The 26,110-nt window shown below is 43.0% G+C and overlaps 2 protein-coding genes across 12 annotated transcripts in view; both read left to right on the forward strand.

Annotated features, from left to right (window-relative positions):
• The first annotated feature begins 472 nt into the window (after positions 1-472).
• Positions 473-17,932, forward strand: SKA2 (spindle and kinetochore associated complex subunit 2). The gene is made up of 4 exons (XM_041000317.1): positions 473-626; positions 12,380-12,466; positions 14,829-15,005; positions 17,182-17,932. Exons 1-4 carry the CDS (start codon positions 594-596, stop codon positions 17,248-17,250), a joined length of 366 nt encoding a protein of 121 aa, XP_040856251.1. The 5' UTR covers positions 473-593; the 3' UTR covers positions 17,251-17,932.
• TRIM37 (tripartite motif containing 37) overlaps positions 12,362-26,110 on the forward strand; it is a 79,803-nt gene continuing 66,054 nt past the window's right edge. For 8 of the 11 annotated variants that reach the window (XM_041000306.1, XM_041000313.1, XM_041000307.1 and 5 more), the window contains exons 1-2: positions 22,104-22,505; positions 24,014-24,115. In XM_041000306.1, the coding sequence (XP_040856240.1) occupies positions 22,485-22,505; positions 24,014-24,115 (123 nt within the window). In that variant the 5' untranslated portion in view covers positions 22,104-22,484. Of the gene's footprint in view, positions 12,369-22,103; positions 22,506-24,013; positions 24,116-26,110 lie in introns of those variants that run through there. The other 3 variants (XM_041000309.1, XM_041000310.1, XM_041000314.1) reach the window with 2 other exon arrangements.

Consider the following 26,110-nt stretch of genomic DNA (forward strand, 5'->3'; position numbering starts at 1 on the left):
CGGCCGGTCTCAAGGCCTGAGAAAGATTCAAAATTAAAGCCTTGTCACGGAGGGACCAATGGCAGACCCGGTCTCCCCAGGATTGGCGCTGCCGGTCGCCGAGGGCCGGGACCAGGCTTGCGATTGGCGGGGGACACGGGACGCTCCGACCAGTCAGAGCTGAGGCGCTTCTGGTACGAACATCCAGAAGGCGGGCGAGGGGAAGGCCGAGCGGAAAGGAAGGTGTGACGGAGGAAGCTCCGGTGTAACTGCTCGGCTCTCCCTCCGAGGGCAGCAGCCCTGGGCTCACCTCAGCCGAGCCACGACGGTAAAACGGAAAAATCAAGATCGGAGGGGCGGGCAGCCAATGGCAAAAAAAAAAAAAAGTGCACGGCGGCCAATCCTCCCGCGGCGTTTTGTGTCGTTTTGCCCAACAGGAAAATGCGTTTCATGCCGAGGGGGCGTTACTCCGTCGCCAATGGGCGGGCGCCGGGAAGACGGAGGAGCCAATGAGTGCGAGATGTTGAGTGACAGCTGTCCAATCGAGACCCTCAGTGCTAGGAGGGTTTGCTGCTGAAGCGCCGCCGCCGTCTGAGGAATGTCAACTATTCAACATGGAGGCGGAGGTCGATAAGCTGGAACTGATGGTGAGTGCACGGGAGGGAGTTCTCCGGGGAAATCCGTTTTTTTTTCTTTTCCTCCACCCGGGACCTCGAAGGTGGGACGCGAGGTGGAGTAGCCGGAAACTCTGGGTAGCGGAAGCGGGACCAGGCTCGAGTTCCCTCCTCCTGCTGCACCGAAGGGAGCCGCCACCGCCTGGTCGCCTGGTCTCCCAACCGCCGTGGGGTGGGGGGAAGCAGAGGGGGGCTACATCCGGGGAACGCGGGAGGAAATGGCGGGAGATGCTGGAAGGGCTTGTTCCTTGTCCTTACTTTTCTGTCCTTCAAGGGAGCTGCCCCGTGTGCGGGCAGCGTGATCCGTGTTTCCACGAAAAAGAAGTGGTTGTCCTGGTCCCCAAAGGCCCCCAAGGAGGAGAGGGAAGGGGTCGTTTACACTCGCAGAAAGGGCGCTGGGTGGTGAGTGGGGTGGGGAGCAGTCAGGGGGGGCAGGGAGACAGCGGTTTTTATTTTAGGGCGGGATGAGAAAGTCTGAGAAGGGGTGCTGGACTGCGTGGAGGGCACAACTTGGTCACACCCAAGGAAGACCCTAGAGCCGTTGGTTGCGGGTTGGGGGGGAGAAAGTCACCCCCTCCCGGGTTACCACGCTCACTGACTGTGGATGTGGAGTACCAAGGAGGTCTGCAGGAGGGCGTCACCCCAGGGTCTCTTTTGGGACCCAGCTTTTTTCCCCTTAGCATCCTCTTTCTTGTCTCTCTGGGCCCTGGGCTACCCGCTTGATCGCCCGCGCTTTTTTCATCATCACTCCCTTGTTCAGCCCTGTTCCTCCTTATGTTAGCAGTTGTTTCAGATCGGGCTGGCTTTAAGAACATGGGATTTGGAAAGAGCACCCATCATTGATCGCCTGGCTTTGCTGTTTGTTGAAGAAAAAAAAAAAATCACAAACTTAAACAAAAGTAGATTTCTTTCTTCTCCCTCCAAGCCCCTGATTAGGGCTTAAAGATTCCTAATGCTTGTGATACTGCCTCCAAGCCACTTTTTAAGTTTCTGTAACTTTGCCATGGAAATAACTTGTGATGCCTTGATCCGTCGTCTTTTCCTGTGAGGTTTTAATAAGCGGAAGTGCCTCTTATACAAAGTTGATTAGAACGCTTTCAAATTGCTCTTAACATTCTGTTGATATTTTCTTTGTGGAGGGGTTTGGGAATGAAGGCAGGTGCTGGGGAGAAATATGCAGCAGAGAATTGGCGTTATCTTGCCAAATTAATGAATATAAACTTAAAAGTTTGGTGTCTTAATTGCTATTTTTTTAAAACAAGCCAAAAAGTGGTATTAAATATTAAAATCTGATTCTATCAGTGGCCGTAAATTTGCTGCTCCCATTCTGAGTTACTCCTTCCAGACAGAGATGTTTCTGCTTGAATGTTAGAAACTTAGAGATGCTAATGCAGCTGTTAACAGATTCCTGCCCCCTCAAATTGGCTACTTAGTTTTAAACTTTCTGGTCAATATTCTTACAAGACTTGCTTAAACTGAACAAATTCTGTTTATAGGCAAACACAAGTAAACATTTCAGAAAAAAACAGACTTCAGACACTTATGAAACCAGGCTTTCAAGTTTTTAAGTTGTTTTAATCATTTAAAAATTCTTGGACCTGGCACGATGGCCTAGTAGCTAAAGCCCTCACCTTGAGCGCGCCAGGATCCCACATGGGCGCCGGTTCTAATCCCAGCAGCTCCACTTCCCATCCAGCTTCCTGCTTGTGGCCTGGGAAAGCAGTCGAGGACGGCCCAAAGCTTTGGGACCCTGCACCCATGTGAGAGACCTGGAGGAGGTTCCTGGCTCCTGACTTCAGATCGGCGCATCACCGGCCATTGCAGTCACTTGGGGAGTGAATCATTGGATGGAAGATATTCCCCCCGTCCCTCTTCCTCTCTGTATATCTGAGTTTTCAATGAAAAATAAATCTTTAAAAAAAATAACAACAAAAAAAGAAGAAATCATTTAAAAATTCTTTATGAAGAGGGAAAAAAGATTTTATTCTTTTATTCTTTTATATTACTTGAAAGTTAGTAGTAGCCTTCTTTTCTTTCAAGTTGTTAGTTTTTTTTGTAGTCATTTAACATGTTTCTCAGATCTTTATTATTGTTTTTTTTTTAAAGATTTATTTTTATTGCAAAGTCAGAGAGGAGGAGAGACAGAGGAAGATCTTCTATCTGATGATTCACTCCCTAAGTGGTCGCAACGGCCAGTGTTGCACTGATCCGAAGCCAGGAACCAGGAACTTCTTCCAGGTCTCCCACACAGGTACAGGATTCCAGGCTTATGGGCCATCCTGGACTGCTTTCCCAGGCCACAAGCAGGGAGCTGGATGGGAAGTGGAGCTGCTGGGATTAGAACCAGTGCCCATATGGGATCCTGGTGCATTCAAGGCGAGGACTTTAGCCGCTAGGCCACAGTGCCGGGCCCCAAGATTTATTTATTTTTACTGGAAAGGCAGATATACACAGAGGAGGAGAGACAGAGAGGAAGATCCTCCGTCCAATGGTTCATTCCCCAAGTGAGCACAACGGCTGGAACTGAGCCAGTCCAAAGCCAAGAGTCGGGGCTCTTTCGTGTCTCCCACGCGGGTGCAGGATCCCAAGGCTTTGCAGACTGCTTTGGAAGGCTTTGGGCCTTGGGACTGCTTCCCAAGCCACAAGTAGGGAGCTGGATGGGAAGTGGAGCTGCCAGGATTAGAACTGGTGCTCATATGGAATCTTGGCACGTGCAAGGCGAGGACTTTAACCACTATGCTATTGCATCGGGCCTGAACTTCTAAGATTTATTTATTTTGTTAATGGAAAGTCAGATTTACAGAGAGGGGAGAGAGAGAGATTTTCCATATGCATTCTCTATTTACCTGTTAAATATTGAATACTGGTTTGGTGGCAAATCCTTATTTGAATAAGGTCCTGAATTAAAAAGTTATATTGAGGACCCAGCGTGATGGCCTAGTGGCTAAATCCTTTTCTTGCTTTTATGGGAAATCCCATATAGGTGCCAATTCGAATCCTGACTGCTCCACTTCACATCCAACTCCCTGCTTGTGGCCTGGAAAAGCAGTGGAGGATAGTCCAAGGACTTGGGACCCTGCACAAGCATGGGAGACCAGTAGGTGGCTCCTGGCTTTGGATCACAGCAGTTCCAGCCATTTTGCGGCTACTTGGGGAGTAATCAAGTAAATGCAACGTTTACTTTTTTTTTTTTTTTTTAAGACATTTTAGGTGTTACCTGAAAATTTAAAATTTCTTTCCAAAGTACTCAGTTAAGTTGGGCTGATGTTTTCCTGTTTACCATATCCTGAAACAGAGAGCGAGAGGAAGAGACAGAGAGCGAGCTTTCATCTAGTGGTTCCCTTCCCAAATGACTGCAGCAGGAGCCACGAGCTTCTTGTTCTTCCATGTGTGCTGGTGTCAAGCACCTGGGCCACCCTCCACTGCTTTCCCTGGTGTAATAGCAGGGAGGCATTTGGAAATGGAGTAGCTTGGACTTGAATTGGGGCTGATGTAGCATGCCAGCTTTGTAGCGTCAGCTTCAGGTGCTGTCCCACAGCACAGGCCCCTATGAAACTTCTAGATTTTTGGTATTGTGTTTATAATTCTGGAGTGATAAGTTAGGTATATAGAGGTTAAGAAACTGAGAGTTTTACTTTCCATTTGTTATCTTTGATGCTTTTATTTAAGCGACTTATATGGCATTTAATCAATCACTTTGGAAAAGGAGTTCATCAAGAATACATCACAGCAGAGAACAGGAATATCTTTTTAAAAAACTTTGTCTTAGAAGTAATTAGAGCTTCTTCCGTTAATATTCATCCTAAGGTATTGTTAATACAACCATGTCTACGAGTCTGTTTCTGTTTGTATATTGATTATACTCATCAGAAAAATCTCTGTTATTCAAGTCATATCCTGTTTCCCCCCCTAAATATTTTGTCCTAAATGTTTTTAGGTTTTGAGTGTCTTCTACCCAAAATAGAAGCCTCTGATTTTTTTTTTTTCTCTGAAGCTTCAACTGATAAAAGAAGACTTTCCCCTGCTTCCTGCTGCTAACAAATGCTCTGACTTTATTGCACTACTGTACTTGACAGCTAGCAGTGCAATAGTATTGTCAAAGCATCTGAGAGCAGCATGCACACCTGCACTGCGATGCTTGCTTTTCTTCTTCTTTCAGTATTTGTGAATAATTCATCAGAAGTCTTTGTTGCTGAAAATCACCCTATACTTTTCTCACACAGTGTCTTTTAAGAAAGTCATACTTTTTAAGAAAAACTTTTAAGCTATCTAAAAATACCATGTTACAATATCAAACATTGAGAAAATGCTTTTTATATTTCAAGTTGTTATGGCTTGTTTAGTAATGCATTTTTCTGTAACAGAATTGGATGTGTTTTGATCAATCTTTGGTTTTCTCATGAATTTATAAGTGATGAAAATAATCTCTTTATTTGCTGTGATAACTTGCCCCAAGTCTTTTTTTGAAGATATTTCTGTATTTTTACAGGAAAGTCAGATCTACAGGGAGGAAGATTCACTCCCCAAGTGACCACAATAGCCAGTCTGAAGCCAGGAGCCACAAATCTCCTGCAGGTCTCCCACACGGGTGCAGAGTCCCAAGGCTTTGGGCCGTCCTTGACTGCTTTCCCAGGCCAAAAGCAGGGAGCTGGATGAGCAGCAGGGCAGTGGGACACGAACTGGCGCCCATGTGGGATGCTGGCGTGTGCAAGGCCAGGACTTTCGCCTCTAGGGTACCATGCCAGACCCTTTTCCAAGTCTTAATTGGTGTTAATATTGTAAATTGTGTAGAAAACACTTGAATCTGAAACTTACAAATACTTGATATAAAGTACATTTTTTGTTATTGGCACAGATAATAAAGTGTGAGTCTGTCACTTGGTTTTTTCTTCAATGAATTTTACGGAGATACTCTAACATTAAGTATATAATTGGATGTGTTTTGTTAGATGTGTATAGTCATGTATGTAGCACAATAATTAGGATGAAGAACATTACCTGCAGTTGTTGCTTTGGGTTTGTTTTCAGGCATCCTCTTCCCAAACTGCTTCGCAATAACTGATCTCTAGTTTTTCTCCTTAGAATTATCTGCAAATTGATCTATGCAGTTCACAGCCTTCCGTTATTGGGTTCTTGCCTAGATTCATTCATGTTGCATGAAAATACTTCAAAACTTGATAAGGATATGAAATTAAAAGATTAGCATTTTTGGTGCCCAAAAAAATCCATGTATGGAAGTGATCTTCAAAAAGTTCATGATAAACATACTATGAAAAAACTAGACATGGATTAAAAGTATTTGTGTACTGAAAGAAACATACCTGTATATAAAAAGGTTCATTTACTTATTTTTATTTTAAAGGCAGATTTTACTGATAGAAGAGACAGAACCAAGAGATAGCTTCCACCTGCTGATTCACTCACCAATGACCTCAGTTGCCATAGCTGGCCCAGTAAAGTTGGGGTCCAGGGGCTGTTTTCCACAGGTCTCAAGGACTTAGGCTATCCTCCACTGCCATCCCAGGCCTTTAACAGGAAGCTGGATCAGAACTGGAATAGCTGGGCCTAGAACTGGTACTCTATGAGATGCCGGCATCCCAGGCAGAGTATTCACTTGCTATGCCATTACACCAGCCCCAAAAATATATTTTAGGGCCAGGTGTGGTAGCCTAGTGGATAAAGTCCTCTCCCATATGGGCGCCGGTTCGTATCCTAACCACTCCACTTCCCAGGCAGCTCCCTGCTTGTGGCCTGGGAAAGCAATGAAGGATGACCCAAGACCTTGAGACCCTGCATCTGCGTGGGAGACCCAGAAGAATCTCCTGGCTTTGGATCTGCTTAGCCCTGTCCATTGCATCCACTTGGGGAGTGAACCACCAGATGGAAGATTTTCTTCTCTCTTCCTCCTCTCTGTATATCTAACTTTGCAATAAAAATCAATAAATCTTAAAGAAAAACAAAGATGTATGGGTCTGGCATGATAACCTAGTGGCTAAATCCTAACCTTGCATGTACTGGGATTCCATATAGGCGCTGGTTCATGTCCAGCTACTACAGTTCCCATCCAGCTCCCTTCCTGTTGCCTGGGAAAGCAGTCAGGATGGCCCAAGGCTTTGGGACCCTGCACCATGTGTGAAACCTGCAGGAAGTTCCTGGCTCCTGGCTTCGGATCAGCTCAGCTCCAGTTTTTGCGGCGGCTTAGGGAGTGAGCCATCAGACAGAAGATCTTCCTCTTTTTATGTCTGACTTTCCAATAAAAATAAAACCTTTTTTAAAAATAGCACACATTAAAAAAATATTTTTTAAAAACCCACAAAAATAAGGATTTATTCATTTGAAATGTAGAGAGAAGTCTTCCATCCCCTATTTCTTTCCCTCATAGTAGCCAGTATGGGGCCAAACCGATGTTGGGGAGCCTGGAATCTCTGTTTTCACAGGTACATTAGCAGTGGAATAAAGGGGAATACAATTGGAATAATGTGAACCTAATGGTGCCCATAAGTATGTTGGCACAGCAGGTTGCCATTCAATCTATTATGTCACAGTGGTGACCCCTGTATATACTTTACAGAAAGATTTATTTCATTTTATTATTTTAGAAAGATAAACTTACAAATAGAAGGACAGACAGAGAGAAAGACCTTTTTATCTGTGCTCAACCAAGTGGCCACAGTGACTGAAGCTGAGCCAATCCAAAGCAGAAACCAAGAGCTTCTTCTGGGTCTTCCATGTGGGTGCAGGGTCCCACGGCTTTGGCCATCCTCCACTATTCCTCTGCTGTTTTCGCAGGCCACTTGCAGGAAGCTGGATGGGTGTTGCTGTCCCCCAGCGATGGATTTGGTGCACAGACTGATGGTCAAAGCCGAAGTTTATTAGTGGCCTCAGACTGTATACATTGCGGGTTATGTGGGATAAGGGAGGAAGCATTGAGCTCATCAACAAAACCCAGTAACAGTTTCTATGTTGTTGTTTGGAACTCCTTTTGTCTTGTATATTCCACCAAGTGTTCTCACACACATACTGTCCATTCAACTGTTCTTATACAAATGATATCCGATCAGGTATACAAAAGGTAGCCATAAAGTTGTTCTCATGCAAATATTAACCAATCAACTATAATCCTGTGCTTGCTGACCTTCTAGGGTCATAATGTCCTCCTACAGATGGGAAGAGGAGCAGCAGGGACATGAACTGGCACCCATATGGGATCCCACTGTTTGCCAGGTGAGGATTTAGCCATTGTGCCAGCCCACGCTTTTATGAATTTTTAAAAGTACTTCCTTCTGTTTGTTAGTACTTTGACTTTTTTTTTAAAAGATTTATTTATTTGTATTGGAAAGTCAGATTTACAGAGAGATGGAGAGACAGAAGAAATTTGTTTTTTAATTTTTAAAAACATTTTATTACTATTATTATTATCATTTTATGATACAGTTCCATAGGCTCCTGGCGTTTCCCTTATTCCTCTCCCCAATTCCCTCCCCCCGCCTAGTTCCTCTATGTCATTACTAACATATAGTTCTTCTTACATAGTCATATGTCCATCATTGCGGGCATGGACAATGGCTGAGAGTCCAGCATCCTATTGTCAAGATATAGTGAACAGTTTCATTATAAGTCCATTTTTGTCTGGAAGTAGAAATGCATACTACATTGTATCTTCACATCTGGATACTGTACATCCCCTTAAATGAAAAGTCATAATACAAAATCAATAGAAAGAAAAATAGAAATTTAAAGTGCCATGAAGGTAAATGACATGTTACTAGATATGACAGTCTCCATTACACAGCTACTATACATCCCCTTAAATGAAAAGCCTCAAAACAAAATTAAACAGGGAACACTATGAAGTTAAATAACATGCTACTAAATGACTAATGTGTAGCTGAAGAAATGAAAATCAAGAACCTTCTTGAAGAAAATGATGCTACTGTATGATCTATAAGTCATTAAATGATTTAATCAGAAGAAAGTGTTTTGAAGTGATGAAACCAACAGAAAACAACAAAACCCATGTGATATAGTTTTCGCTGATTTTTGTTGGTGAAGTGTGTCTCTTTTAGACAATAGACGGGTTTTGTTTTTAATCCAGTTACAATCAGAGTTTAATATGTATGATTGGTACTTTGGTCCTGTCATTTTAGGAATGGGTTGTTCATTGGTTTAGTCTTCTGTTGTCATTTTACTGGGAAGTTTTTCCCGTTTGCCTTTGGTTTTGGTAGGTGCTATTCCTCTCTGTCAAGAGAACATCTTGAAGTATCATTTGTAGGGCAGGTTTGGAAAAGGCAAATTCTTTTAATTTTACTTTACTGTGGAAGAATTTTATTTCATTTTCAAAGACAAAGGAAAGCTTCGCTGGATATGTTATCCTAGGCTGACAATGTTTTTCTTTTAGAATCTGGAATATGTCACTCCATTCTCTTCTTCCCTGTAGAGTTTCCTGTGAGAGATCCCCTGTGAGTTTAATTGGAATTCCTTTATATGTCAGTTGATTTTTTTCACGTGCACATTTAAGGATCTTTTCCTTATGTTTAGTTGACGAGAGCTTGATGATCATGTGTTGTGGTGAAGATAGCTTTTGGTCAAGCCTGTTGGAAATTCTGTGCCCCTCCAGGATCTTGTTTCCCAATTCTTTCTCTAGATTAGGGAAATTTTCCTTTATTATTTCATTAAATACATTTGCAAACTCAGCTTTTCTTTCTGCACTTGACAGAAGAAGTCTTCCGTCCATTGGTTCACTCCCCAAGTCGTCATTGGAGCTCATTGGAGAGGAGCTGATCCGAAGCCAGGAGCTTCTTCTGGGTCTCCCACATGGGTGCAGGTTCCCAAGGCCTTGGGCCGTTCTCAACTGCTTTCCCAGGCCACAAGCAGGAAGCTGGATGGGAAGTGGTGCAGCTGGAACACAAACTCATGCCAAGTGGGATTCTGGGTCATTTAAGGAGAGGATTTAGCCACTATGCTATTGCACTGGGATTATTATTATTATTATTTTAAGATTTATTTATTTGACAGAACAGCAGAGAAAGAGAGGAGCCGCAGACTTTCTATATGCTGGACTAGGTCAAAATCAGGAGTCGGGAGCTACAGTCTACACTCTCATTTGAGTGTCAGGAAGTTACATCTTTGGGCTTGCCATGTATATTTGTGTGGAGTTTGATAAAAGATGGAGCAGTCGTATGACCCGATGCAATAGCATAGCGGCTAACGTCCTCGCTTGAATTGACCAGGATCCCATATGGGCACCGGTTCTGATTCTGGCCTCCCCGCTTCCCATCCAGCTCCTGGTTTGTGGCCTGGGAAAGTAGTAGAGGATGGCCCAAAGCCTTGGGACCCTGCACCCACGTGGAAGACCCAGAAGAATCTCCTGGCTCCTGGCTTTGGATCAGCTCAGCTCTGGCTGTTGCAGCCACTTGGGGAGTGAACCAGTGGATGGAAGAGTTTCCTCTCTGTCTCTCCTCTCTGCATCTCTGCCTTTCCAATAAAAATAAAGAAATCTTCAAATAAATAAATTAATTTAAAAAAAATGGAGCAGGTACAAGCAATGTGGCAGAGTGGACTAAGGCACTGCCTGCAGTTCCCAGCATTCCTTATGGGTACCAGTTAGAGTCTCTGCTGCTTGACTTTGTATCCAGTGCCCTGCCAATGTGGTTGGCAAAGCTGTGGAAGATGGCTCCTGCCCTCATGTGGGAGTTCTTTGTAGAATTTGCTAGGCTTCTGGCTTCAAGTTGGCCCAGCCCTGGCCGTGGAAGCCATGCTAGGCGTGAACCAGTAGATCGAAAATTTGCTGCTTCCTCTCAATTTCTCTACCTGTATACTTCTGATTTTTAAATGAATATAGTTCTAAACAAAATTAAATCTAATGAAATATAAAATATATATCTCAGAGTTTATATATGTGAAGGAGCTTTAGAATTTTCAAGAAAAATGGACATTGTCTTTTGTTTCCATTTCCATGAGGTTTCAGGGGTACATTTGTACATTTTATATTATTAAATTTGTGTCATATCCTGGCCTCAGGGTAGCTGCTTTTCTCTTCTTTGGCATCTAACTGCCCTTTCTTATCATATACTCTTGAACTGTTAGAGCCAGAGAAAGGTTGAGAGGTTAGTGTATTTGAGTACCTTGTGTCTGTGAGAGAATAAATTGGTAGTATTCCTTTAAGTATTATTTTCCTATCTAGACTCTGTAATTCTCTTGATTGAAAATAATTTACAAATAAGAATTTTAAAGCCCATCAATTTGTAGAACATGGTATTAGTGGTTGACCTTGTGGCACAGAAGGTTAAGGCTCTGCTTGTGATACTGGCATCCCATATGGACACAGGTTCATGTCTTACCTGTTCCATTTCCTATCTAGTTTTCTGTCAATGGCCTGGGAAACGTGAGATAATGACCCAAGTGCTTTGACCCCTGTCCTGCACCCAGGTGGGAGACACAGATGAAGCCTCTGTCTTCAGTGTGATCTGGTCCTGTCTGTTGTGATCATTTGGGAAGTGAACAAGTGGATGGAAGACTTGCTCCTTCTTTCTCCCCCTCTCTCTGTAATATTGTTAAATCAAGACAAAAAGAAAATTTCATAGGAAAGCATAAATGTTTTTAATGAGTGTGAAACAACTTTGTGAGTCTGTGTGAGAATTGTAGCTTTACAAATGCATCTTCTCATGTTTGCATAACTGTAGATTAAAGTACTCTGTGTGTGTGTGTGTAGTACACACATAGATACATGTTTATGCAAGCAGATGGTATATCTCAAGATTATTTATTTGAAAGGTAATGTTTATAGGGAGAGAATGGGAAAATTTTCATCTACTAGTTCACTCCTCAGATGGCTGTAACTGAGCTGTGCCAGGCCAAAGCCAGGAACCAGGAGCTTCTTCCAGGTCTCACATGGGGGCTAGGAACTAAGGACTTGAACTCTGCTGCCTTCCCAGATGCATCATTAGTGAACTGGATCAGTAATGGAGTAGCCAGATTTGAACCTGTGCCCATATGGGATGGTATGTCAGCACTTCAGGTAGCGGCTTTATCTGGAATGCCACAGTGACAGTCCCTCATATCAAGATACTGGGTGGCAGTGTCGCAAGTGGTAGCTTTACTTGCTATGCTACAGTATGTTTCTTGGAGTGGCCACCATAGGAACGAGGACTTCTCTGTCTCAAGTACTGGAGAAAGAGTAGGGGAGAGGTTAGAAAAGATTAGTAAATCTAGTGAATTGATACTACCTTATGTCTTATTTCATGATGTGTTATTGGGTCAGGACTAGTACTAGAGGTTAAAGATAATAAGAAACTTATCTGTGAAGCCTGGATTCATACATTGCTTCATGTATCTGATTAAATACACAATGGCACATTGGGAAAATGTTAGGGCCAGTACTTGAAAGAGTCATCTAATGTGGGGAAGGCCTCTTGTCAGAGGTTAGACATTATCTGGGTTAGAGAGAGGGTGAGAAATAGAGAGGGAAAACTTTCATCTGCCTTGTACACTCCTCCAGTGCCTGCAATGGCCAGGGCTGGGCCAGGCTGAAGCTGGAAGCCAGGAGCTTCAACCAGGTCTCCCATGTGGGTGGTGAGCTTTTCCAGTGTCAGTCCCTATACCTTTTTATTTCTACATGATCAAAACAAGCCTGTATCACGTTATTAACATCCTGAAAAATGTTAAGAGAAAAAGAGGAATCAAGTGTCTTGTGTTTGGTTTGCAAAATGATGATCTGTGCTCTTCAGTTCCAGAAAGCTGACTCCGACTTGGATTACATTCAGTACAGGCTGGAATATGAAATCAAGGCTAATCATCCTGAGTCAGCGGGCGAGGTAATGCACAAAATAAAGCCTCTTTGACTGGAAGCCGACAGAAATGTTTTCTGGTAGTATTTCTAATAGCAAATGATAACAATCATAGAAATTATAATAGTAAGTATTAATGAATTGCATCTCACAATGTTGTATTGGAAGCTTAGGTGCTATTTATTAGAGAGATTGTGAAAAGTATGGCTACTTTTTTCCCCTTTAACCTTTATAAAAAAGAATCATTGAGTTCAGAGGCATAGCTCCCTGTGGAAGCCTCTGGAATTCCAGCACAGATTGTATCCACCTATAGACCAGTGGCTCTTCAGCAGGTTGTAGGGGAGAATTTCTAACAGTCATGATATTCTCTGAGCAAAATGATTTATACTATTAAACATTTGAATTATGTGATGTAAACAGCGATTTTATGTAGAATTATGTAATTAGTCTAAATTTAAGTTGATTAGAATTATTAATTGTGTTTATACATGTAACAGCATAGCTAGAATGTACATGGATAGTAGGATAACAGGAAATAATCTGCAGGCACCATCTGTTAATATTAATTTACCAATTAAATCATTAATATTTCTCTTTGCTGACAGCAGAGTGGAAATATCATAGTTCAGTTTTTCAAATAATTGCATATAACTAAATGGTTTCAATTGGGTAAATGTATGAATTGATGTAGTCAAATTTTAGAGAAAATTGGGGGAAAGTCAATAAAATTTCAGTTTTTTGCTGTTTATTCAGGAAATTTCAGGGTGAGTATATGAATATATTTTGAACTGCTTTAGTTCCCTTTTGGTCTTGTTATCTGTTTTTGTTTGTTTAATAGTTATTTATTTGTGTGTGTGTGTGTGTGCGCGTGTGTGTTTTATTTTGAATTATATGGTACAATTCCATAGGGTTTGGGATTTCCCCCTCCCCATATTTCCACCGCCTGACTGATTTTCCTCATATTATTACAATAGTATAGTCCTGTGTGTGATTTTTACAAAAAAGATGTATTATTTGTATTGAAAGATGGAGCCACAGAGAGAAAAGGAGAGACAGAGAGAGAGAGAGATGCTTCATCCACTGGTTCACTCCCCAGATGACCATAGCAGCTGGAGCTGAGTTGAGATGAGCCTAAGCCAAGAGCCAGAGCTTCTTCCAGGTCTCTCACATGCTTTCAGGGGTCCAAGGAATTAGGGCTCCCTTGCTGCATTCCCAGGCCATCAGCAGGGAGCTGGGTTTGAAGTAGAGCTACCAGGACTCAAGCCTGTGCCCATATGGGATGCTGGCACTGCAGGTGGGGGCTTCATCAGCTTCACACAGCACTGGCCCCAAAATATAAGTTTTCTTTTTAACTTTTTCCATTTTTTATTATATTTTTGGCAATCTTTACACAGTTAATTAGGGTAAAGATGGTCAACGGCTGCAGGAAAGTGGGTAAGACTATAATTTCCACATTGTTTCCTTCATGTATCTGAGGAAAAAGGGGTTTTGAGTATAAGTTTTAAAATCTGTCTCTCCTTTTTTGTGCTATGTTTACAAATAAAACAATCATTTTAGTTGCTGTAAATTTGCACTGTGTTAGTCCTAACAAACACATATGTGTTAAGCAATGTGAAAATAAGAACCATCCAGGTAGCCTCTAGGCTGCTTGGGAGAGTGGTCATCGAAGTAGTAAAAATTAATTGAACATTGGTATATAGTCGCCACCTTGCAGTGTGTGTGGTTATACTGCTACCTAGGTACTACATACATGTAATTTTTTAGGCTGCATTATCCTCATTTTAGAACTGTAGGCAGGCTCATTAATACATATCAATGGGATCAATCCAAATCTTTTATATGTGGATGTTATTAGATAATAGCTAATGTAATAACACTATGTATTTTGGGTAACTGATCCACTATTCTGTCTTAGCCCTTTAAAGCTTTCTGGCTTTTGTTTTATCCTTTCACTTGATTTACTAACATTTGTCCTAGTTTTGAGAGATGATGAAGGAGTTCTTGCCACATTTTCTTCCTCTATGTATTTGATCTCTGACCATTTTACTCTGAGTTCCATTCTTTTTTTTTTGTTTAGATTTATTTATTTTTATTGGAAAGTCAGATATAAAGAGAAGAGACAGAGGAAGATCTTCCATCTGATGATTTACTCCCTAAGAAAGCACAACAGCCGATGCTATGCCGATCTGAAGCCAGGATCCTTGACAATAGAATCGAGATCTTATTTTCTTTTTTGTCATCTCTTGTCCTCTGTCACACAGTTTCATAATTAAGTATTCAGTAGAGTCCAACTAAGTGAGCAATATGTTGTATGTATTTTACTTTTAAAAAAAGCTTCTTAAGTTTTCCTTGCCATGATTTCATATATATTAACTTTTATCTGTTATAGAAAAATCCAGTAACACTCTTAAAGGAAATGTCAGTGATCAAGTCTCGATATCAAGCTTTGTTTGCACGCCTTAAACCACTTGCCGCTGAGCAGAAAGAGACCAAAAACCGCATTTGTACTGCAGTGAATAAGACTATGATCGCGATACAACAACTACAAAAGCAAACAGACCTGGAGGTAATGCTTTCAGGTGAAAATCTGGATTTGTCTAGTTTTAAATGTGCTACTTTGAAAGGTAAATCTACAGTAAATGATATTTGGAAACACAACACTAAGTTTGAATGATTGATAGAAATGAGATTTTCTTTTTTTATGATTTATTTATTTGAAAGGCCGAATTACAGAGAGAGTGAGTGAGAAACAGAAAAAGAGAGAGATCTTCCTGGGCCTGGTGTGAAAGCCTGGTTGCAAAAGTTGTTTTGTAAGCGCCAGGATCCCATGTAGGCACCCGTTCGTGTGTCAGTTGCTCCACTTCCCATCCAGCTCCCTGCCTGTGGCCTGGGAAAGCAGTCCAGGACGGCACAAAGCTCTGGGACCCTGCACCCGCGTGGGAGGCCCAGAAGAGGCTCCTAGCTTCGGATTGGCTCAGCACCAGCTGTTGCGGCCACCTGGGGAGGGAATCATCGGATGGAAGATCTTCCTCTCTGTCTCTCCTCCTCTCGGTATATCTGACATGGGTGGCACGTGCCAAAGCACTGAGGCCATCTTCTACTGTTGTCCCAGCACGTTAGCAGAATGCTGGGTTGAAAGTAGAGTAACTTGGACTTGAACTGGCATTCTAATACATGTTCCCCATATCAAATCTTACCAATCAGCAACCTAGCTCACTTTAGCACAATGCCGGTTCCTGCAGTTGTTTTCGACCTCAGATATTAGAAACTGGAAAGTAAAGGTACTACACAGTTCCTTTATAAATAGACCTTTACATTAGGATCCCAAGTTTTCTACCTTAATGATACATTTAAGTATTTGCAAAATTAAGCTTGAAACTTGTACTGAGGGACTATCTTATCATGATAACTCGGGGACAAATGCTGGTGGTGGGGGCGGGAATAAGGGAGAAAGGAGAGAGATGTACTCCTATGCTTGTAAAACTGTGTCATGGAAAACAAGAATATCTAAATTTAATGTAACACAATTGAAAATTGAGTTAGCATCTACTGCTTGGATAAGTGCAGCTATAGATTATTTCCAGCATCATGGAAAGTTTTATTGGACAGCACTGCCCAGGAGCTCCTGATTCTGTAGGTGTGGCGTGCTCCAGATTTGGCAGTCTCTCTAGAGATGACCTATATAGTTAGGCAGATTTGTTGCTAGAGTGCTTTTTGGGTTGTACCTCCTGTTATTTCCCCATATAAGCCTTTGTTTCTGCCTGTCTGTTGGTGTTGTGTGAAGTCCCTTATAACTGCCTTAGTTTCCTTTCTTTTTGCTTTTACTTTTTCCTGCTTTTGGTTGGTACAGTTGGGTGGCTGTTTTCTTAGCATCCACGTACCTTTCCTGCCTACTGCAGTGCTTTTTATTGTTTTTGTTTCAAGATTTATTTTATTTGAAAGGAAGATCTACAGAGAGGAGAGATTCAGAGAAAGAGAGAGAAAGTATTCCCATCTGCTGGTTCATTCCATAAATGGCTGCAACAGCTGGAGCTGAGCCAATCTGAAGCCAACAGCTTCTTCTAGGTCTCCCATGTGCTTGTAGGGGCCCGAAGACTTGAACAATCCTCTGCCTTTTTCCCAGGACGTTCGCAAAGAACTGGATTGGAGAGAACCTTGGGAAGAGAAAGCTGCATTTTTTTTTTCTTTCTGAACATTTTGTGTAGATGTATACCTCGCATTGTTAGAGCCGTCTTGTTTGTTTGAGGGTAAAGTCATTCTTGGGGATAAACAGAGTGGTAAGATGCACAAAACTGAGTTCCTTCTGTCCTTAATGCCGTGGAGTAAGTCAGCCTTGAAATCTGTCTTCTGAACTTTCTGTATAATGATGATAAATTTTATGTATCTTAAAATGTTTCTGTTTGCACCAAAAGCATTTTATTTAAAATTTAGCCCAGCTTGCCAAGTCTTTGAGCAAATTTCAAGACCATTTTTTGTTTACATGTATCTTCAAACATACTTTTAGGATACTTTTTTTTTTTTCGTTAGTCCAATTAAAGTCCGTGAGTAGTTTGATCTCTTGATCTTGTTCAATTTAAGTGCAAGTTCTTTGGAAGCTCAGACATTATTGCCCCTTAGATATGGGTAGTCAAATATGCATTTTTCCCCCTTACCTTTTTAAATTTTTGACATAAAATAGTATAAGCTTATGGAATATTTACTGGTATTATGAAGCCTTAAGGGTCTTGTCATTTGTTTTATAGCTGTCACCACTAACTGAAGAGGAGAAAGCTGCAGCAGAGCAATTCAAGTCTCGCATGCTGGACTCATGAAAACACGGAATGGCTACAGTGAACTTAAATGGAAAAGAGATTCAGTGCAAAGAAATTTAGGAAAATATCTTGTTAACACTTGGCTTCCAGAGGTCAAGCCTGGTGAAAAAGGAGGGTTGGCTTAAGTGTTTGGTTAATGATGGTTTTCAAACAAGATAAAATAAGAGGGACAGGTATATGAATGAAGTACAGCTCAAAAGATGGAATGTGAATAAAGGATTTTAGATACATACACACAAATACATAGTCTTATAATTTCAGGGAAGGGTGCCACTCAACACTATTTTGCATCTGTTTTCTTTTTGCATATTCAGTATAATGTCCTGACCTATCATAAAAAGAAAAGTTTACGTACATTTCAGCTATTCAAAATGTGAATGAGCATGCAATAGAAATTAAAGGATCGAGAAGATGTTTGTGTTAGACATATATATCTCAAAGTATCCATGGGAAATGGAATTAAGAGTTAAATTAATTTTGATATAAAAGTTGACATCCATGCACAGTTTTTTCATAATACACATTTCCATGATTATTTCAAAGTCCCTGCTAGCATACACTGGTATTATCATTTCATATTGAAAATGTGGACTGCATATGTGGTCACATTTTTGCTATGAATGCCAAAATGTGACTCGTGCTCTCCCACAAACCCTAAAGTAATAAACTGGCTTTTCTGTGATGGCCTTTCTTGTGCTTATTTTTCATTGTTCTGCTAATACTCAGCAGTATGAGCTAGCTTTAAACGCTATTTTAGACTGTCCCTCTTGTATTGCAGTAATACATTTGTTCTCCTTTAGCCTACATTAATATAATTATTCTTTCTCTATGAAAGGCTACAAATGCAGCCAGAAGAGCACTTTTCTGCTCCTTGTCAGTTTTTATGTGTGTATATATTTGTCTCCCTTTTAATTTTTAATAACTATTGGCAATGAAGTAGGTAACTGCCTAACATAGGGGACAAATCCTGATAAAAATGAACAGCAATACACATACATGTTTGACTAATATTAGGTGAATAGGAAGGTAAATCTTGATTAATTTATATAATAGATCAAGTTGCCTATAAGTTGTTATTATATGTTCTGGGAAATGCTGAACTTATACTGAAGGTGAGAAGGGTAAAAGGTATTACAGTCCTGTAGTTAGGATTTAATTTTGGAATTATACTTATTTTTTTAAAGATTTATTTATTTTTATTGCAAAGTCAGATATACAGAGAGGAGAGACGGGAAGATTTTCCGTCCGTTGATTTACTCTCCAAGTGGCTGCAACAACCGGGGCTGAGCCAATCTGAATCCAGGAACCAGGAGCTTCCTCAAGGTCTCACAATGTGGTTGCAGGGTCCCAAGGGTTTGGGCTGTCCTCGACTGCTTTCCCAGGTCAAAAGCAGGGAGCTAGATGGGAAGTGGAATAGCCAGGATATGAACTGGCACCCTTATGAGATCCCGGTGCATTCAAGGCAAGGACTTTAGCTACTAGGCCACCGTGTCAGGCCGCTGTTATTTGTTTTTCTAGAAAAAGATTTGTATATTTGAAAAGCAGAGCTGGGAGAGGTTAGGGGTAGAGGATTAGACCGAGGTAGGGAGCTCTTACATCTGCTGGTTAATTCTCGGAATAATTGCAACAGCCATGTCAGCCAGGGCAGAAACTATCTAGATTTCCCACATGGTGGCAGGAGCCCAGTTACCATCTTCCATTGCCTTCCCAATGGCAGGAAGCTGCAGCAGAAGCACAGCTCTGATAGGGGATCCTGGGTGTTACAAGTTGTGGGTTGACCCATTGTGGTACAAAGCTGACCTGAGTTATTAGTGAAGTTCCCTTCATGGCATAGCTCTGGAAGATGATGCTGATTTGAACAAATGTTATTAGCATTCAGAGTTCTGCTTTTAGTCAAAAAAGAAAAAATTATACTGTTTTTTTTCCTTGTATTTCCCTCACAGCTGTCTTCTAAATGACTTCTTAATATAGCCTCTTAAATATTTTTTGTTCTAGGGCCCGGTGCGATAGCACAGTGGTTAAGGTCCTCACCTTGAATTCACTGGGATTCCGTATGGGCGCCAGTTCTAATCCTGGCAGCTCCACTTTCCATCCAGCTCCCTGCTTGTTGCCTGTGAAAGCAGTCCAAAATGGCCCAAAGCCTTGGAACCCTTCACCCATGTGGGAGACCCAGAAAGAAGTTCCTGGCTCCTGGCTTCGGATTGGTGCAGCACCGGTCATTGTGGTCTCTTGGGGAGTGAATCACTAGACAGAAGATCTTGCTCTCTGTCTCTCCTCCCCTCTGTACATCTGCCTTTCCAATAAAAATAAATAAATCTTAAAAAAAAAAAACAAACCCAAACGTTTTTGGTTCTAGGGCTGGGAAGGAGGTGGCTCTGGCATCCTATATGAGTACTAGTTTGTGTTTCAGCTGCTCCACTTCTGATTCAGCTCCCTGTTTTGCACCTGGGGAAGTGTGGAGGATGGCTCAAAGCCCTGGGACCTTCCATCGTGTGGGATACCTGGAAGAAGTTCTTAGCTTCTGATCAGCTCAGCATTTATTTTCATTGGAGAGGCAGATATGGAGAGGAGAGAAAGATCTTGCATCCTCTGGTTTTTCCTGTCTCTGAGGGTGCAGTGGTTCAAGCACTTGGGTCATCTTCCACTGCCTTTTTTTTTTTTTTTTTTAAGATTTACTTTATTTTTATTATAAAGACAGATTTTATAGAGAGGAGAAACAGAAAGATCTTCCATCTGCTGGTTCATTCCCCAAATAGTTGTAATGGCTACAGCTGAGCTGATCTGAAGCCAGGAGACTCTTCTGGGTCCCTACATGGCTGAAGGGTCCCAAAGCTTTGGGCTGTCCTTGACTTTCCCAGGAAACAAGCAGGGAGCTGGATGGGAAGTGGGACCACCAGTGCCGTATAAGATCCCTGCATGTGCAAGGTGAGGATTTAGCCACTAGGCTATTGCACAAGGCCCAATCTTCTGCTTTTTCAGGTGCAAAGCAGGGAGCCGGATGAGAATTGGAGCAACCAGTTTTTAAACAAGTGCCTATAAGGCATGCCAGAACCATAGGTGGAAGCTTTACCTGCTATGCCAGTGTCAGCTCCATATTTTTGTGAATTTTGAAATTATTTTTTTTTAAACAGATTCAAAATAGTTTGTGGATATAATTGTATGAACATAATGATGTTCCTTTCCTCTCTACTTCTTTGGTTCACAAGTCCTTTTCTGTGGTCGTCACAAGTTATTTTTTAAAAAGATTTATCTATTTTTGTTGGAAAGTCTGAAACAGAGAGGGGGAGAGACAGTGAGAAGATCTTCCGTTTGATGATTCACTCCCCAAGTGACCACGATGACCAGAGTTGAGCCGATCCCAAGCCAGGAGCCAGGAGCTTCTTTAGGTCTCCCACACGGATGCAGGGTCCCAAGGCTTTGGGCCATCCTCGACTGCTTTCCCAGGCCACAAGCAGGGAGCTGGATGAAAGCGTGGATTAGAGCTGGCACCCATATGGGATCCTGGCGTGTTCAAGGCCAGGACTTTAGCCACTAGGTTACCGCGCTGGGATCCCCAAAATGATTTTTTTAATTGGAGTAATATAAACTAAACATAAAATTAACTGTTAACTGTTTTAAAGTATAACTGATGCCGTTTTAAATTAGAGAGTTGTGGAACTGTCATTTCCAGGTGATTTCCAGATCATACTTATGGTCTTATTTAATGTTTTAATTTTTTTCTTCCAAGTTTTATTTGAAAAGTAGAGAAACAAAGTGGGTAAGGTCTTCCTTCTTGTGATTCACAGCCTGAATGCAACAGCCAAGGCTGGGCCACCCTGGAACCACGTGGCCACCCCGCGTGGGGTTGACAGCTATCCCAATTTCAGCTGTCCTCTATTGCCTTCCAGGATGTGCACCAGCTGGAAGCTGGTTGCAGAGATCCAGGCATTCCAATCCGCTGCTCCACAAAGCCTCTCTCCCACAAACAATTGTTACAAGTATTTTCAGCTCTAGATTTAGCTTCTTAAATTATATTTTAAATACGGCTCATAGTTTAAAAAAAAAACTTCCTGTTTCAAATGCCTGATGTTAAATGTTTTTCTATATTAATTTTCTACATGCAGAATCTAGGATGGTTTTAAGTCTAATAGTTGCTTGCCACACATCGGAACTGCAGCCAAGAATTTGATGAACAGCTTTTGTCTCTCACACCGTCAGTTACTGCAGTCTACAAGTTTTTTTCTTTGGAAACTGATCCCAATTATAGGGAACCTTAATAGAGTTAATGCCTCTGTGATAGCCCCACGACGACAGCGCAGAAAAGGAAGGGTGAGGTGCGGGGGGTGGGGGGAGAGGGGTCTGACATCTTTGCTCTGTGGAGCAAGTGGGAAACACTTCCCTGTAGGAGGGACAAACCCAGCTCCCCAGCTTCCTTGGCTCCAGAGGGATGAGCGGAAGTCCCAAAGACCTCAGAGCCTGGGCTTCTTCCCAAAGAACGTACCATGAACCACACTTCCTCTGCAACCAGGGCTGCTGAAAATGCGTGCCACTGAGGAACACCTGCTGCAGAATGGCCGCGAACCGTGGTTCAAAACGCGATTTCCCGGGGCCTCCCAGCCTAGATCCCGAGGAGCGTGGCTCCTAAGCCGGCGTGTTGTGCAGGAACACGCCAGCCGGTTCCACCTTTTTGGCGGGCAAAGTTTAAGCGGAGCAGGGCGGAGCGCAGCGCCGGGTTCCCCGCCGCCCGGGAAGCTCGCGCTCTCGCCGCAGCCAAGTCTCGTGGGCGCTCCCCGCACCGCGGGAACCTGCGCCGGCCGCGCTCCCCGCGCATGCGCGCCGCGCCTCCCGCCGCCCTGGTTACCGTTGGCGTTTGAGAGCCGTCTCCAGCGCCTGCCCGGCCTCACACCGGCGCCGCCGGCCTCAGGCGGCTGTTTCACACGCGCGCGCTCGCGTCACGTGGGCCCCGGCTCCTCGCGGTCGCCGGCGGACCGCTGAGCCGGGAGGGAGAAGCTGCGGACACTGCTTGCCCTCCCTCGGCGCCCCGCGGCGGACTCGCAGATCAAAATGGCGAAAGGGGGGTAGCCCGCACCGACCCTGAAGCGATGGGACGCGCAGGTGGGGCGGCTGGCGGGGCCCTCTGACTCGGGCTGCGGGCTTCTTCTCGGCCATTTGAACTGGCGACCCCCGGCCGGCGCCCCGTAGGTCAGACCACGGACTCCGCGGGTCTCCGAGGGCCCGGTCGAGAGCCGGAGGCAATGGATGAACAGAGCGTGGAGGTGAGGGGGCTGTGGAGGGTGGTGGCTCATCTCTCCCCGCCGAGCGAGGAGTGTTTTTCTTTCGGGTCGCCCTGCCCTCCCTCGTCCTCCTTCCGCCTCTGTGCAGACGGATTGGCCCAGCGAAGGACGCGGTGCTCAACCTGCATCTCTTGGGTGCAGGGAATTCGCACTGTTCCGCAGTCAGGTGTTGCGTATCTTTCCGTTTGCAGGGATGTCTTGGCACCCGCGCTCACGTCCACTGGGTATTTGCAGACTACAGCCTGTGCAGGGCAGAACTGCAGTTTCAGCAAATGGGCGTGCCCTGCCTCCACCTGCGGGCGCCTGGGATCCGCACAGCCCTCCTTAGAGTCCTCGTTCCCTCTGAGCCGCGTGTTTCTGCAGGGCTTCATTCCCTGGGTTGCATGAGGATGCACCTGTGCTTTCCCATGTAACTAGTTTTCAAAACAAAGTCTCTACGTCGGATTCTTGTAAGCTGTGATTTTTAGATCTTTGAGATTTATCTGCAGGCTAGGAACTAAATAAAAAGATTGTTAGGTGTACTTGTGTAATCGTCAAGTTTTGAGCCTTTCAAAACCTAACACCGCTCCCGCACTCCCCCCCCCCCCTTTTTTTTGTAAGGGTTACCCGAGTGAATGAGCAGTCAACTTAAAACTCATAAGCCTAATGGTCTTCTGGTCTCGCATCTCGTTGCTTCTATCCTGCAGAGTCACGATTAGACTCAGCTGTCTCCCCAATTCTTAAGCTGAAAAATTGTTAATGTTTAAAAAAAAAAATAAGGCTTAATTCTGGAATGGAGTACAACTAAGTGTTAATGTAAAGCCTATACAATAGCTGTTCATCACTGTATTTTCTTTTTATAATTGTCTTCGATGGACTCCGTTGAGGCTTACAGATAGCACCATTCCTTCTGTTGAACATTTTTCTCCCTGTGAAGTCGTAGAGTTGGCCACCAACATTTTCAGTAGAGCAGAATCTCAGATGAGTAATGCCATTGGCCATAGCGTTGGGACAGAAGTTCAGATTCTTGGATTTTAAATTTGTTTCTCTCTGGGTGAGGGTGCATTGCCATTTGGCATTAGGATGAATACTGGTTGAAAATGTTTTTTCCCCTCTGAATTGTAAAAGTAGTGTATCCTGTTTGAGGGAAATTTCAGAAAAAGTAAAAAGTTAGTTTGTGCCTTTTTTTTTGTCTAACCACACATCATAACATTAAGTCAGTAAATATTTCTAGAGACTGTTATAGTTAACTGTCATAGTTTAATTCATATTTGGGTTGTAGTTGAATTCTTTTATAATTACTATTTCTAATTATTTCAGCATTAAGTCTGTGTTTGTATTTCATATCTTTTCCTTAGAGTACACTTGTCGTGAAACTTAGAAAAAAAGAGGTGCATTTTCCTGGACTTGTTCTGGTATATCCAGGACCTTTACTCCAGGTCCTGATAGGGTTGCTTCTTAATCTTTGTTTAGTAACCTAAGTTGGTAGAGTTTGTGTCCTTTATTTTCAGAGCATTGCTGAGGTTTTCCGATGTTTCATTTGTATGGAGAAATTACGAGATGCACGCCTGTGTCCTCATTGTTCTAAGCTTTGTTGCTTCAGCTGCATAAGGGTAAGTTGTATTTTTTTTTTTAACATGCATTTAAAGTATATAGGATATACTGTGAAGATTAATTGTTTATATTGTTTCTTAGTGTTTTTGAGGTTTATTTATTTGAAAGGCAGGGTTTGTGGCTGGTACCATAGCGTAGTACGGTAAGCCTTGGACTGTGGCAATGGAATCTCATATAGGTTCCAGTTTGAGTCCTGGCTGCTCTGCTAATGATCTCATTCCCTGCTACTGTATCTGGGAAAGCAATAGATGATGCCCCAAGTCTTTAGGTGCCTGCATCTGCGTGGGAGACCAGATAGAGCACCTGGCCTCAGACCATGGCAGCCGTTTATGGAGTGAACCAGTAGAGGAACATCTCTCCCTCTTTCTCTTTGTCTGTTCTCTCTTTGATTTTCAAATAAAAACTAAATAAATCTTGAAAACAAAACAAAATGAGTTACGGGAAGGGAGAGCGCTCTTTCATTGCTGATGAGCTTGCTAAGGGGCCACTGGGGCTCCAGGAACCAGTAGCTTCATCTGGGTCTCTTACATGAGTGATAGGGGCCCAATCACTTGGACCATCTTCCACTACTTTCCCTGGTACATTAGCAGGGAGCTGGATGGAGAGTGGAAAAGCCAGAACATGAATAGTAACTATATGGAATGCCAGTGTGGCAGATGGTGGCTTAGCTTGCATGCCACAGCACCAGCCCTAAAGCTCAATCTTTGTTACACTTTGGCATTCAAACAACAAGATCTGTCTCATTGGGTGGAAATAATGTTAAATGAGTTTGGTTATAAAAATTCTGATATTAAGTACCATCTACTTATAAAATGTTATATTGTTCTGGTTGTTAAAATAGCAGCTAGGGTCTGGTACGATAGCCTAGTGCTTAAATCCTGGCCTTGCATGCACTGGGATCCCATGTAGGCACTGGTTTCTGTCCTAGTTGGTCCACTTCTCTTCCTGCTCCCTACTTGCGGCCTGGGAAAGCGGTAGAGGATAACCTAAAAAACCTTGGGACCCTGCACCCATGTGGGAGACCAGAAAGAGGCCCCTGCCTCCTGGCTTCGGATCGGCTCAGCTCTGGCTGTTGTGGATACTTGGGGAGTGAACCAGTGGACAGAAGATGTTTCTCTTCGTTTTTCCTTCTCTGTAAATCTGCCTTTCCAATAAAAAGAAATAATTCTTTAGAAAAAAAATAGCTACTAATATGGACTGGCACTGTGATGTAGAGGTTAAGTGTGCCATATGGATGCTGGTTAAAATCCTGGCTGTGCCATTTCCTCCCTGCTAATGTGCCTGGTGGGGAACTGGCACGATGGCTCAATGGCTAAGTCCTCGCCTTGCAACCACCAGAGTCCCATATGGGCACCGATTTGTGTCCCAGCTGCTCTGCTTTCCATCTAGCTCTCTGCTTGTGGCCTGGGAAAGCATAGACTATGGCCCAAAGCCTTGAGACCCTGTATCCACATGGGCAGACCTAGAAGAAGCTCCTGACTCCTGGTCTTGGATTTGGAAGCCATGGCTCAGTTACAGTCATTGAGGTCACTTGGGGAGTGAATTCATGGATGGAGGATTTTTCTGTCTCTCCTTCTCTTTGTGAATTTGTCTTTCTAATAAAAATGAATCTTCAGAAAAGAACATCTGGCTGGGATAGCCACAGATGACTCAAGTGCCTGGGCCTCTGCACCCTCATGGAAGATGTGGAAGGAGTTCCTGGTTTCAGCCTGGTTCAGCCCCTGCATTGTAGCCATTTGGGGAGTCAGCCAGTGGTTGGAAGAACTTCCCCTCTTGCTGACTCCATCCCTAACTGTCCTTCAGATAAATAAAACAACAAAAAAGCAACTAATAGGTTGCGTTTATCTTCATCTTATAAACTGATACAGAAATTGACTGCCTTAGTTCTAATTGATTAGGTAGGTGCTAGAGCTTAGATTTTTTTTTAAAAGATTTATTTATTTATTTTTGAAGATTTAGTTATTTTTTACTGCATAGTGTGATATACAGAGAGG

This window comes from Ochotona curzoniae, unplaced genomic scaffold (genome assembly GCF_017591425.1).
Source record: "Ochotona curzoniae isolate NIBS_2020 unplaced genomic scaffold, NIBS_Ocur_1.0 scaffold_2453, whole genome shotgun sequence".
Lineage (NCBI taxonomy): Eukaryota > Metazoa > Chordata > Mammalia > Lagomorpha > Ochotonidae > Ochotona > Ochotona curzoniae.

What these genes read in the sequence shown, in the direction of transcription:
- SKA2 (XM_041000317.1), top strand. Translation starts at nt 594, where the DNA reads ATGGAGGCGGAGGTCGATAAGCTGGAACTGATG. An exon ending in TCGATAAGCTGGAACTGATG is followed by an intron (nt 627 to 12,379) that starts GTGAGTGCACGG and finishes TGTGCTCTTCAG; the next exon opens with TTCCAGAAAGCTGACTCCGA. An exon ending in AAAAGCAAACAGACCTGGAG is followed by an intron (nt 15,006 to 17,181) that starts GTAATGCTTTCA and finishes TTTGTTTTATAG; the next exon opens with CTGTCACCACTAACTGAAGA.